Source organism: Armigeres subalbatus, chromosome 1, assembly GCF_024139115.2.
Source record: "Armigeres subalbatus isolate Guangzhou_Male chromosome 1, GZ_Asu_2, whole genome shotgun sequence".
NCBI classification, from domain to species: Eukaryota; Metazoa; Arthropoda; class Insecta; order Diptera; family Culicidae; genus Armigeres; species Armigeres subalbatus.
In genome coordinates, this window is record NC_085139.1 from 27,537,645 (window position 1) to 27,551,982 (window position 14,338).

The 14,338-nt window shown below is 41.0% G+C and overlaps 1 protein-coding gene across 1 annotated transcript in view; it reads right to left on the bottom strand.

Annotated features, from left to right (window-relative positions):
* Positions 1-4,304: 4,304 nt before the first annotated feature.
* Positions 4,305-14,338, bottom strand: part of LOC134223006 (disintegrin and metalloproteinase domain-containing protein 9-like) — a 42,750-nt gene continuing 32,716 nt past the window's right edge. Inside the window, exons 3-4 of the mRNA XM_062702147.1 lie at positions 7,448-7,624; positions 4,305-7,387 (exon numbers count right to left, since the gene is read on the bottom strand). Coding sequence (XP_062558131.1) covers positions 4,655-7,387; positions 7,448-7,624 — 2,910 coding nt within the window. The 3' untranslated portion in view covers positions 4,305-4,654. The remainder of the gene's footprint in view (positions 7,388-7,447; positions 7,625-14,338) is intronic.

The following is a 14,338-nucleotide window of genomic DNA, read 5'->3' on the forward strand; positions in this document are numbered from 1 at the left end:
GCAATGAACACGGAACCCCTTTGGATAAACGGAATACAAAACCTTCCACGGAACCCAGGACGACCCTCTCCCAAACCCAACGGACAACGAACAACGGAACATGCACCAAACATATATTTCAACTTTTTCTTTTTCGGCACCTAAATGGGCCACCCCCCTCTAGAATAACAAATTTACGACGGAACCCATCTGGTCCAATCCCAGCACTAGAATAATAAACCAAAATGTAATTACTCCTCTTTCCCAACGAGACGAGCCAGCCTCGGGCTGAAAGTCTCGATAATAAAAACAAAAAAAAAAAAAAAAACTCTTTCGGGAGTTAACGAAGTTGTTGGGAGTGCACCATATTCACACGACCGCTTACCATCCATAGGCAAATGGAATCGTTGAGCGGTTTCATCGCACACTCAAAGCCGCACTTATGTGTACAAATGCGGTAAACTGGCACGATCGGTCCTGTGTTGCTTGGTCTTTGAACAGCATTCCGTGGAGATCTGAAATGCTCAACCGCGGAACAGGTCTACGGACAAGCCCTCAGAATTTCTGGTTCTACGACAAACGTGGAAACGTGAAAAACGTGGACCGCGCTGAAATGTGTAAAATTCTACATCAAGCCTTCTGTGAGCTGAACGCACCGAACGTGAACCATCATTCCAAGCCAAAAGATTTTGTGCACCCAAAGTTAAAGGATTGCACTCATGTTTTCATTCGTATCGATTCGGTCAAGAAGCCTCTTCAACAGCCATACGAAGGACCGTATGAAGTTCTCCAAAGGAACGAGAAATTCTTCGATGTTTCCATAACAGGGAAAAAGCAAACCATTTCGATCGACCGCATCAAGTCAGCGTTCCTAACCGACAGCAACATTTCGGACCATCCTGAAGACAACCTTCGCACCGTAGTTACACCATCTGGTCACCGCGTCCGGTTCTTGGTGTAACTGGGGGGCATCTGTGGCGGCGCAATTCTGTGCCACCCTAACACCACCATGAAACGCCTGCTCTGGAGGAGAAACGTCAGTGCAAAAGTAGAGCGACAACAAAACACACGTGAATTCGAATGAGAATAAATAAGTTGTTTTTTCTCAAACCCGCGTTTGTTATTGGTCGGTCCCGTATCCGGTTCCCACCAACCCCGTGAAACAAGCACTAGTTCTTGAAGCCACCGTTTGTTGGTGTGGCGCTAGTGCTGTTCTTGAAGTTTAAAGCTCCGTTCATATTGCACTGATTACATTTCGCGCGGGTATTTAATAATCGCAAAATGATTATCGATCGTGTAAATTTAAATTTCAATAACACAAGTTATATTGTTCTGTTATCCAGCATTTTACGTGCGGTAATAGCCGCCACAATATAATTATCATCGAAATCAGCCGAAATTATCACCGAAAAAAGCCAATAAATTAATTTCGTAGCCGCCACTCTCAGGCCGCCACAATTTAACATGTTCTGGTAAGGTGCAATCTATTTGACGATTGTCTTGTGTCGTTTGACATCGCAGCGAAATGCACTGTTGCACAGCTTTGTTCTATTTTCTGCAGATTGAATCACGAGATTCAAACATTTCTTTTATGTTTTGACGATTTTTTTTTTCATTTATTTAGTTAACATCTAAACAGATAACACTGAATCAACAATTTGACGCCACAATGCACGGTTCGAGGCCGCATCTCTCCATCCTCGGATACGCCCCACGCTCGCCAAGTCGTTCTGCACCTGGTCTGCCCATCTCGCTCGCTGCGCTCCACGCCGTCTCGTACCTGCCGGATCGGAAGCGAACACCATCTTTGCAGGGTTGCTGTCCGGCATTCTTGCAACATGTCCTACCCATCGTACCCTTCCGGCTTTAGCTACCTTCTGGATACTGGGTTCGCCGTAGAGTTGGGCGAGCTCATGTCCATTCTTCGCCGCCACACACCGTCTTCTTGCACACCGCCAAATATGGTCCTAAGCACCCGTCTCTCGAATACTCCGAGTGCTTGCAAGTCCTCCTCGAGCATTGTCCATGTTTCATGTCCGTAGAGGAAAACCGGTCTTATTAACGTCTTGTACATGACACATTTGGTGCGGTGGCGAATCTTTTTCGACCGCAGTTTCTTCTGGAGCCCGTAGTAGGCTCGACTTCCACAGATGATGCGCCTTCGTATTTCACGACTAACGTTGTTGTCAGCCGTTAGCAAGGATCCGAGGTAGACGAATTCCTCGACCACCTCGAAGGTATCCCCGTCTATCGTAACACTGCTTCCCAGGCGGGCCCTGTCGCGCTCGGTTCCGCCCACAAGCATGTACTTTGTCTTTGACGCATTCACCGCCAGTCCAACTTTTGTTGCTTCACGTTTCAGGCGGGTGTACAGTTCTGCCACCTTTGCAAATGTTCGGCCGACAATGTCCATGTCATCCGCGAAGCAAATAAATTGACTGGATCTGTTGAAAATCGTACCCCGGCTGTTACACCCGGCCCTCTGCATAACAGCTTCTAGCGCAATGTTGAACAACAGGCACGAAAGTCCATCACCTTGTCTTAGTCCCCGGCGCGATTCGAACGAACTGGAGTGTTCGCCCGAAATCTTCACACAGTTTTGCACACCATCCACCGTTGCTTTGATCAGTCTGGTAAGCTTCCCAGGGAAGCTGTTCTCGTCCATAATTTTCCATAGCTCTACGCGGTCTATACTGTCGTATGCCGCCTTGAAATCAACGAACAGATGGTGCGTTGGGACCTGGTATTCACGGCATTTTTGAAGGATTTGCCGTACAGTAAAGATCTGGTCCGTTGTCGAGCGGCCGTCAACGAAGCCGGCTTGATAACTTCCCACAAACTCGTTCACTAATGGTGACAGACGACGGAAGATGATCTGGGATATCACTTTGTAGGCGGCATTAAGGATGGTGATCGCTCGAAAGTTCTCACACTCCAGTTTGTCGCCTTTCTTGTAGATGGGGCATATAACCCCTTTCTTCCACTCCTCCGGTAGTTGCTCGGTTTCCCAGATTCTGACTATCAGTTTGTGCAGGCAAGTGGCCAGCTTTTCCGGGCCCATCTTGATGAGCTCAGCTCCGATACCATCCTTACCAGCGGCTTTGTTGGTCTTTAGCTGTTGAATGGCATCCTTAACTTCCCTCAAGGTGGGGGCTGGTTGGCTTCCATCGTCCGCTGAACTGACGTAGTCATCTCCTCCGCTGCCTTGACTTTCACTGCCTGTAGTCTCAGCGCCATTCAGATGTTCCTCGTAGTGCTGCTTCCACCTTTCGATCACCACACGTTCGTCCGTCAAGATGCTCCCATCCTTATCCCGGCACATTTCGGCTCGCGGCACGAAGCCTTTGCGGGATGCGTTGAGCTTCTGGTAGAACTTGCGTGTTTCTTGAGAACGGCACAGCTGTTCCATCTCCTCGCACTCCGCTTCTTCCAGGCGGCGTTTCTTCTCCTGAAGAAGGCGGGTCTGCTGTCTCCGCTTCCGTCTATAACGTTCCACGTTTTGCCGGGTATGTTTTGACGAATGAACGCGTTATTTTAACTACGGAATTCGGATCAATGCACTTCACCCGGTGTTTCTGAGCACTGAGCAGTAAGATAATTTTCATTTATTTAAAAACAAAATTAAAACATTATTTTGCTTCAGATCCCAACGAGAATAGTGTTCTAAAAAAAGGAAAAATGAATCACTGCTGATCAATCAGTTAATTGGTTTGTAGTCTTATTTTTCTACTTGCAAAAATTTGGTTTTCAAACATATGCATTAGGAATTAAAGGCCCACTCTTTATCACAATGCCAAATATTTGTCAAATTATTTCAGATATCTATCAAACTGTTTAGATATCGATATGGGTATCATGCAGACTTGACAAATTTGTTATTATAATTAATTTGATATTTGTTATTGTTACAAAGACAGTGCTGATAACTTTTGCGCTATAGCGAAACATGTGTATCTGAAATGAACGAATCAGCTATAGAGATAATAGCAATAAAGTTTTGAAACATATTTTAGATGGTGCGCTTTTTCTTTTAACAACATCTTAAAATCGAGCCTAAAATAAAAAAAACTGTTTATTTTGTTTTTTATTCGAATTAAATCTGCCCTCGAGCGATATTGTCGCATGCGTCACTGTGTCCCGTGCTTAAAGCCATCGCTTGACAGCTAGCACCAAGTTTAGCACCAAGTTTTCGGCTTCAATCACATTGTATGCAGATGACAGCCGTTTCAGGGGGCTGGTTCCCACACGTCTTTTGAAATGATTTCTCGACAAAAAAGTGAAACGATGATAAAATATAATGACTGTCATCACAACATTTCAAATCATTATATACACAATCCTTAAAATAGAGTAACCCTAATTGACTAGTCGTTTATTATTATTTGATATGTGACTTTAAGCACCTAACCTTGATATTGGTAAGCAGTCTAGTTAAAAATACTTCTTTAGAACAATGTACCTATGTACAATTACTCCTACCACTAATGCTGATATGCTAAGTACTTATTCCACCATTTCGTCGTAATCGATTGTTGTTTCGTCAAATCACAATTGTTTCGTTAAATCTTGTTTCAAGATTACAAATAAATTTTACAAAAATTGCTTTCAAATACAACATTTCTACAAAATTGTCTACAAGTTCGAATTAAATTAGTTCCAAACTACTAACCTAAAATCACCGCTTGATTCCGCCGGCGGAAGCAATCTGTTCGAGATTTAGTTTCGCTTTCAGCGCTGCAACACTACTAACGTTGCTACTGCTACTATTACTACTACCATCACTGCCCGACGACGTCGCTCCAATCGTCGTGGGCTTCTTCGTCACTATTGCGGGCGGAATCTGTGGCAGCTTCCTAGCTGGTTTCGATAGATTGTCTTGCTGTGGTTTCTGAGGTAGACTAGGTTTGAGGAATGGCTTCACCGCAACAGTCGGTCGCTGTTTGGCGGCTGCTGTGCCGGCAATCGAGGGGGCATTCGGTTGTTCCTCGATGATCTCATCTAGGTCCGTTCGGGACTGGAGATTTGGGGTACGAGGTTTGATTTTCTTCAGCTGAACCTCGGCGAAGGGGCTCGGCGAGGGTGGCTCTTCTGTGGCGGGACTTCGCTTGGGATGAACTTCGGCGACGACGCTCTGGAATTCGCCGATGGTTTTCTGCCGGGGCAGTTGGGGCAATCGGCGTGCAGGTTTCTCGTCACTTTTTGACCGATGGGATTGAAAATCGTGTACTTTTTTGAGCTTGACTTGACTGATGAGCATGCCGAGATCGGGTTCAGGGGTTCCAGGGTTGGGTGGGGTGTCTATGGCGGGCTGCTGGGTAATGGGGTTCAAGAGAGGGCTGTCAGAGTCTACGCTTATGGAGCGTTGCTCGAGAATTGCTGGAGGACCTTTGGCTTTGATCTCATGTATGGCCTCGTGAGCATCCAAAAGTGTCGAAGACAACATGAAGGGTGAGCTAATTACCTTGTTCTCAATGGTAATCTTTCCGTTGTTGTTGATGTTTACTTTGATGAAGTGTTGCGCTGGTTCGGGGTTAGTTGATGGAGGAGCGGGAGCAGAGCGAATCGGAAGGGTATCGATTTTCTTTGGAAATTGTAGTGTGTTGAAGGTAGATGTGCTGAACGTTGGTGCAGAAATCTCGACTCTTGGTGGCTTTGGTGGCGCTGTGGCAGTTGGAGAAGCTGGCGGAACCATGTGGCCGTACTTTCGCATTCGAAGTTTCAAAAGTATTTTTCTAAGCATTTCAGTGATGATATCTCGATAGAAATAAGCTCCAGCTATGATTGCAAACGATAGCAAAATAGACGGCACGAAGAATGACCAGAACGTATTGAATGAATCTTCTGGATCGACAATCGGCCCACTATCAATAGAGCCTCCTTCACCCGACTTCTCACAGAACTGTCCTCCATAACCCACCTCACAATGGCAGTTCCCTTCGCTGTTGCACACTCCATGGCCATTGCAGCCATCTGCGCAATCTTCACCCACGTCATTCTCTTGCAAATGAGACAAAGATACGCACTTTTGATTCCAACACATCTTTCCTGCCCCACATTTAGCACCATCCGGAACCAAACCGGGGTTGATGACTTCCAGTCCCAGATCTACAATAGCAGTATTACAAATTGTTTCCCTCACAGTCCCTCTCGGACCATAGTGACTAAATTTGGTTGTGGTTAGCTTTGAGTACGCCTGAATGCCAAAGTCCAGCTTTTCGTTTCGATGGCTACAGTGCAACAGTCCACACAACATGTCCTCCTGGATACATTTAGTGTATTCTCCGGTAAGCAAATTGTTGCCGCAGTTCCCAAAAATCGTTCCGTTTCTATTCGTTTGATAGCAGTATTCGTCGATTGATTTCGCAGTGGATCCCCAGAGAACTTTGCACTGACTGTCTCTTGTTCGACACATTCCTTTGTAACAATACGCCTTTCCGCCCGCACAAGGCTCTGTATCCCTCAAGAAAACATCCCGTGGACATAGTGGAGACTTTCCGTCGCAATGTTCTGCCAAATCGCATTCACCCACTTCCGCTCTACACTTGGTTCCCGCAGACTTCGGTAGACAGCTCTCCAGATCACAGCACTCCCCGCTGGCACAAGTCGCGTTCACTGTCAATCGGCAGGTCATTGCATCGCAGCATTTTGTATCGCAAACGTGGGGCAAACCACAGTCGCACTCTTCCCCTGCCTCCAGTAGTCCATTGCCGCAGGTACTTTTCACGAACATTTTCGGTGGTTTGTTCTTCAGGCACGAATTCAAACCGTGCCGGAAGGAAGTCTCCAAATCTCTCACACTGCACGAACTCCACTGACTGGGAGCGGCCTGAGTGCGTACTGTCCTGGACGCCATAACGCAGTTACCATTTGGGCAGTGACAATCCGACCCGTCGTGATCGATGTTGAAGTTGTGACCCATCTCGTGTGCAATCGTGCTGGCCTGAAGGGCTACGAACTTCGTGTCCACCACTTCAACTCCTCCGGATCCGGCGTACGTACACATCGATCCCATTTCCGCCTTACCCACGACACTATCGGAAAAGTGTATTCCTGTTAGCAGGTGTGCGTTGTCGTGCGCAATCATCTTCAGCAGGGTGTTTCTCCGGTAGCTCAGGAAAGCTTCTAACGTTTTCTTCGAGTCCGAACTGATCTCGATCTGGTCCTTGTCGGACCAGATCACCACCCCTACCAGAGCGATGTAGATGTTGAGCGGTCGGTAGATGGCGTTCATCACGTTCACCAAGTCCAGACAGTATCGGTGAATTTGCTGATCGTTCCTGATGTTGCGATGGAGCATATTATCGATCACCAGAACCAGTTCGACGTAGTTAGATGCGGCGTTGGACTTGTACGCCGAACGTATGGAATCCACCGGGGCAGTTGGGGATGTTTCCAAGGCTCGTTTGACCTAGAAAAAGATTTCGTTGTTGTTAAATAAGACTAGCTATGTATGTCGTAGATTACCTACCCGATTGGTTTGCGATTCATTCCTAGGTCGCCTGTACACGTAGATTTCCTTCTCATTGAGATCATTGTCTTCCGTATCCAACAGATAAGTATCGTCTTCATCATATATTACTCCGCGAATACCATCACAGATGGAAATGGCCACCTGCGATACTTCCGGTCGATTACGGACGGTACCCTGAAACAACAGGAAACAAATGCGACGACGTTAGTTAGTTGGACATGGTTGTGAAATTTCGATCGGGAATTGTCTTTAATACACGTTTGAACGTGCCTTGTGCGGGGAAGTGTGAAATAGTGATAAGCATTCGCGAGAAGTTATTCTGGAACCAACGTTAGACTATAAGCAACACATGTCGCTACGTGTTTGGAACTTCGCTTGACGCTCTTTGACATAGAATAATAAACGAAACTATGAAGGCACGGAAGTGCAATAAGTGCAGGCATTAGACCAGTAATGCATGTACTAGTCGGGAAACGTATTTATTTATTTAACTTTGCATGAATAAGAAGAACAGGAAGAAGATGCTTCTAAACCTATAAAAATACGTATCAAACGTATCAAAATACGTATCAAAGTATTCTAAGTTAACAGTAAAGAGTTTTCTGTTCGAAGCTGGATGTTCATCATGTGTGAATCAAATGACTTTATATCGCTGATAAAATCTTGACATACCGAATTTTTGCATTTGCATTATTTTACAAACGTCTGCATATCGTATTAAAAAAATCTTTTAGGGAGAGAATCTCTTCTAAACTATCCTTATATCCTTCACAGTGATTTTTTTTTGTTTGAAAACTCTTTCTTTTTCTTCTGGCAGCGACAAATCTCCAAATAAAATAAAAATACTTGTATCTCAGAATTGAACAACCCATCTCTGAGCCTGATTCGAGGCTTATCATTTATTAGTCGCTATTAGTCGAATTAGTAATCCAGTTTTGACGTTTGAGAAGTTGACTCATCCTATTTTCCTATCAGACATAATTGAATCATTTATGATTTAAACCAGTGTTCATGTTACAATCTTATGATGGTTGTTATCGTATGCCTGTTGTGTAGAGACTGCACCTTTTTTGGCAGAAACTACGTCTTAGGGGAAGGATCTGATACAGGGTGTAAAATCAATATTTCAAAATTGGGGCTGTCACGAAATTATGTGAGATTTTGAACGTTAAGTTTTGATGGATTTTAGAGGTTTATACATAATACTCGGAAACTTTCCAACAATTTGCCAATTTTTTTTTAATTGTTTTATAATAAACGTTGAACTGTTGAAAATTTTAAATCAGTAGAAATTTCTGAGCCAACTATGCATCTCTAACACGAACATCAGTTTGATATAAGTTTTGGTTCTCTAATTTATTCATTTCGTCAACCGACGTAGATGTACTAATACATGTTTTTTTTATTTTCTTAATGCTATAAATACGGTATTATAGTGTTTAAAAATAAAAATAGATTGGTTAAGTGGTGTTTAATTTTGCGGTTTAATGTAATTTTAGATGTGTAGGGTAAATGATGTATCTTGGACAAACGCAGGACCTTCATTAGAAAATATATCGAGATTGAATAGTATAAAACAATTGAAAACCACTAGGTTCATCCAAATTCATAACCTATGATTAGTCTTGTGTCTCCATTGCCCAATTTTTGAGTAAATTACGTTTACTAGGTGTAAACTGTGATATACTGCGAGCTGAAATATTTTCTTTTTGGACATAAAATATATAATTTCGACATGGAAAATGCATATATTTTGGACAGAGTCATTTTCTCCTAATTTGAAAATGGCCACTTACAGATCTCAATGGTATGACTTACCTACACGTATCCACATTCATTTAAATGCATTTATTTGCTTAACTGACATAGATTAAACCAGAAATTAACATTGTTTCGCAATCTTATCGATATCATTGAAAACAGCCTGGAAGTTGGCAATTAATGGTTCATCCATGTACTGTACATGGGGTGACCAATAAATGTCTGATGAATAAAAACAAAACTTCATTTTGGTCACTCCTTTTTCATCCGTCTCCAGTTCATGTTAAGCGATTGAAATATGTTATATCAATTACAATCAAACTTTGGCCGCAGGACCTCAAGATTGCCGTTTGAACCAATTTAAACGTGTTTCAGGTGCATGTTACGAAGAGTCTTATAATGCATATTCTCCTGCATACTGGCGTCCAGCAGGCACTTTGGTAGATAGCTTTACATTTTAGATAATTTTAAAGATAAATAATAGTTGATTTGTGAATTCTCATCAGGAGCCGCTAGAGTTGAGGTAAAAGTATGCAATGATCATACTTTCGATAAAAATTTTCCTACACATTATCTAAAATTGATCGAAGAAGCTCAGGCTTGTCCAAAATATATACATGTCGAAAATATAACATTTACCCTAGGTTTCGAATTGTGACAAAACATTTTTTTAGGTTCTGCCGAGACTTAGTAAAGAGAATAGTTTTACAGTGTTGATTATAGATGGTCATCATCTGATTGAGAGGTCCTAATTTTGCATTATTTGTACGACAGTGATTTATTGAAAATGTATATCGATGACACAGTTGTCGAGATGATATGAATCAATACGCAGCGAAACTATATCGTTAATAAATGAAACCATCGCAGTTTCACGCCGCTCTTTCAAAGATTAAATGTTTATAAGCAGCGTGCCTCCAAATATACTATACTAAAAATATGATTCACTCGCACGAAATTTTGGCGACACCGCGTGTGGCGCCATCCGTGCCCAAAAGGATCGATACACGCTGAAACGAAACTACCCAAAATATGAGGATCGGTAAACACACACTTCAAAATGTCATCACTAAAGACACGTTATACAAAGACGGGAAGTCTGATCCCTGAACAAATAAATCACCAGGCAACTCTGCGTGCGCAACACTGCTGATGCTGGATATACTTTCCACATTGGTCTATACGAATTTCATAATTCAAAAATATTTTATTTGTATCGTCTTCAACCACCCAATAAAAAGCCACATATCACTATAAACATGTTTGATTGATTTTCAACCACATACGAACACATTTTTACCTAAATCCATCAAAAAATATTCAAATAATAATATAAACATATTTATTCGTGCTGGTTGGAATGAACCCTTGCCAAATGTTGCGCGCGATATTTTGGAATGACAGGTCTCTTGCTCGATTGGAATGACACTGACAGTAAATTTTGAATTCCAATTGGAACATTTCCCGTCTTTGTTTATAGTGTCTTTAGTCATCACAACAAAAAATAGGGATGTCTTATGTTTTTTGTGCACATAATCGATTAAAGTTAATCGAATACCAACGGAAAATCAAATGTTGTACACTCAGAAACAAAGTTAAACGTATTTAGATTAAAACTTAAACTATTTAGTCATAAACGATTGTTTAACAAATCTAGTATATAGAAGTATACTATTGATGTTTTTAATTTAACCTATCTCAGCATATCTTGATGATATATTTTCATTGATTAATCAAACAACCATTTTTCAAGTCAACAACTTTATCACCACATTTTCGCAGTCCTTCGTAAAATTTGCAGTCGATTTTGGGTTGCCTTATTTCCTTTACTCTGCTAAGCTAAACAAAAGTTTCAGTGCTAAAATAAAGTTAGAAAGTTAACGATGCTCCGACATCGAATTTGTCGTATTTGTAGGAACAAGTGAACAAAATTCCGATCCCGCTCGTTGTGATTCTGGCAGCAGGACCAAGCACACACTTCCTCGCTACATCGTGATTCTGGATATTTATAGCTAAATGATGAACTCAACAACTATTAAGTTGAAAGAAAAGGTTGTAATGGCAGCTAAAAGGCTCCAGCCTCTTCAAATCAAGTAGATGTTATTAAACATTCAAACGGCAGTGAGGAATATTTAGAAGATGTAAGTTGTGATACATGAACCAGGAACTATATAAATTATTGAATCGCTCTTTATTTTAGGACCCTAATCTTTGAAAAATTGAGCTACAAGAAGCTTGAATATTATGTCTATCAGCCAAGTGAAACTTTTGCAGTCTGCCACACACATCCCGGTAAGCCAACTGCCAAGTACCAGTACCGTCTGCGATGGTGGCCGTCCCATGTGATTTGTGATGTGATGCGACAATTCCTGATCCTGATCAAAGAAGGCTTTTTTCCCGAAGATACATCCAGGCTTTAATATGGAGAAAATTATTTCTACGGATGGTACCGCTAAGAGTCTGAACAAAATTTTGGTTATCGATAGAAAGGCAGATTGTATATTCGACATCAATAACTACAGCAGTACATTTATATAATTGTTATTCTCTTAGAAATTAAAATGTTTTTTTTTTCTGTTTCCGTCATTATTTGTTTCTGATCATCAATTATCAAGAGTTATAAACACTGAAGCAGAATCCTGCTACGACCAATTCAAACCGGGAGCTAAAATAAACTATTCATTATAAAGCCATACTATGCTAAAGCCAAATAAATCAAAGTTATACTAAGCGGGTATAGTTGCCACTTAATCTAACATGGGGTAAACCAGGCGAGTATCGGTTTAGCGTAACATTAATTCTATTTAGTATTTATTTTTCTCAGAGTGTAGCAAAATTGTGGTAGACATTTTTTTACTAATATGTATAACAAATTAGATGCTGCGCGTTGAACCGCCGGTGCACCATATCGATACACGGTGAAACATTTGGAAAGCTAAGAGGTTGCTGTTGAAGTTAATACTTAATATTCTGCATTCACATCTCGTTTTATACTCGCTCTCTGTTCTCACACTTTTTTCCGGTTTTTATCTTACATTGGCCCAATTCTGCAGCTTTGGTTGCCATATATTTTTAATTTTTTGTTGTTTTAATTTTAAAAATATTTAGAGGCTTCAAATAATATGGTATTTTGGAAAATTTGACAATAAAAAAGTCAAAGAATCGACTCAGAGAAAAAACAATGTTATACTCAAGGACGGAAATCTTCGTTTTACTATCAGTTGCATAGACGTTTTGATCAGACGCTCGACAATGCAGGCACGAATATCTCGCAGCATGCTGTCAAACTTCCATACCAAATTATCCGCCCGATCCTTAAAAGCCGATTGATAATCGAACGTAAAAAATGAATATCTACCGGGGTTAAAATGAATCTTTGGAATTGCGGTTGATTTGCACCGATGAATGATTATTATTTTACTTTATATACTAAACAGATTCATATCTTTTAAGAATCTGACTTCAAAATGTTAAATCCATGCACTGCAGTATGAAATGATATTCATATTTTGAGATTTCAAATTGAATATCAATGTACTAAACTGAAGATTGATTTTGACACCGCACAAAACAACGCTGACACCGAGATTCGACGCTTCCTGCTGTTCGTGTACATACCGTCCTATTCATTCGCACATTCAAATTTGTGAAATACTGGCAACTAGATTGTGTGTTGGATGTCAACTATTTGAGTGTAGTTAAGGCTCAAGTTACCGTCATTCAGTCAAAGCAGCCACGTGCTTGTACCACCCCCAGTAATAAAACCACCAACCGAGGAGAAAAGCAGTCTCCAACTGAATGGGGGATGTATTTTTGTTTCAAAACTACATCATCCAATAGCGAAGACATAACTATATCGGGTGGATGCTTCATTTGGTTGTATTTTACTTTAGTTTTGAAAAAAACTGCCTTTTGCAACATTTTTTCCCAAGAGGGGAAATCGACGATTTACTCTCACGCTCCCTAACATATAAGAGAGCGATAGAGTAAATCGTCGATTTCTCCTCTTGGGAAAAAATGTTGCAAAAGGCAGTTTTTTTTTCTAAAATAAAGTAAAATACTACCAAATGAAGCATCCACCCGATATAGTTATGTCTTCGCTATTGGATGATGTAGTTTTGAAACAAAAATACACCCCCCATTCACCTGGAGACTTCTTTTTCTCCTCGGTGGGTGGTTTTATTACTGGGGGGTGGTACGAGCACGTGGCTGTCTTTTTCGTCAATGACTGGATGACGGTAATTTGAGCCTTAAAATGACTTTTTCTGTCCCTGGTTATACTTTTGGGAAGTATCAATTTGAAAAAGACATTTTTATATTATATCGTACAGGAGCTCATGCATTTTTACTATTTGCATATATGGATTTTGCGAGCATTTAGTTCAGATAACGAGCTTGTGTCATGTCTTTTTATTTTCTTGCTGACATTTCACGCGTCGAAAACAAAATTTTCTAACTACTGACAAAGGTAGTGTTATCATGATAGTCGAATGACATTTTATCTGCACGGCTTATCATCCGTTTATCAACTCCCGATGAATATTTGGTTAACTTAGTGACAAGCGAAGAAAATAATTATTTATTATTAATTTTTACTGAGAAAAAATGACATCACGCTCTGAAAATACTCAATAAATTTTCAAATATGAAACATTTTGAATCTATTTATTCATCTGTTTATTCCAGGCTATAGACATCCCTATCTAACTCCCTTAGCCTAAAAATAGCCACCATGTCCCGGGCACAGTGTGCAGATAGACCGCTGTCAGTTGCATGAGATGTCAACAATCGTCAACAACACCAATGATTGTAGCTTGATAATTAAAAATATCCACAACAATAAAAGAGCAGGATTTATTTTTAAATCCTGCTCAAGCTTTTCACGGTGAAATAAAAGACAAATTGTTGTTCTCCATGTAAGTAAAATCAAAATTGATCATGTAGATAAGTTTTGAATCAATTAAACTCATTAGTCATATTTAATGCATATTCCCGATTAAAGTTGCATATTGAAGAAAGCTGAATTTGGATGTTTTATGATGTTAAACTTTTTTAGATTTGACGTACGTTGCTCGGCGTTGGTGTTGGTGTTGGCTACGCTAAACATGAGCTCTTAGCATAGGCCTG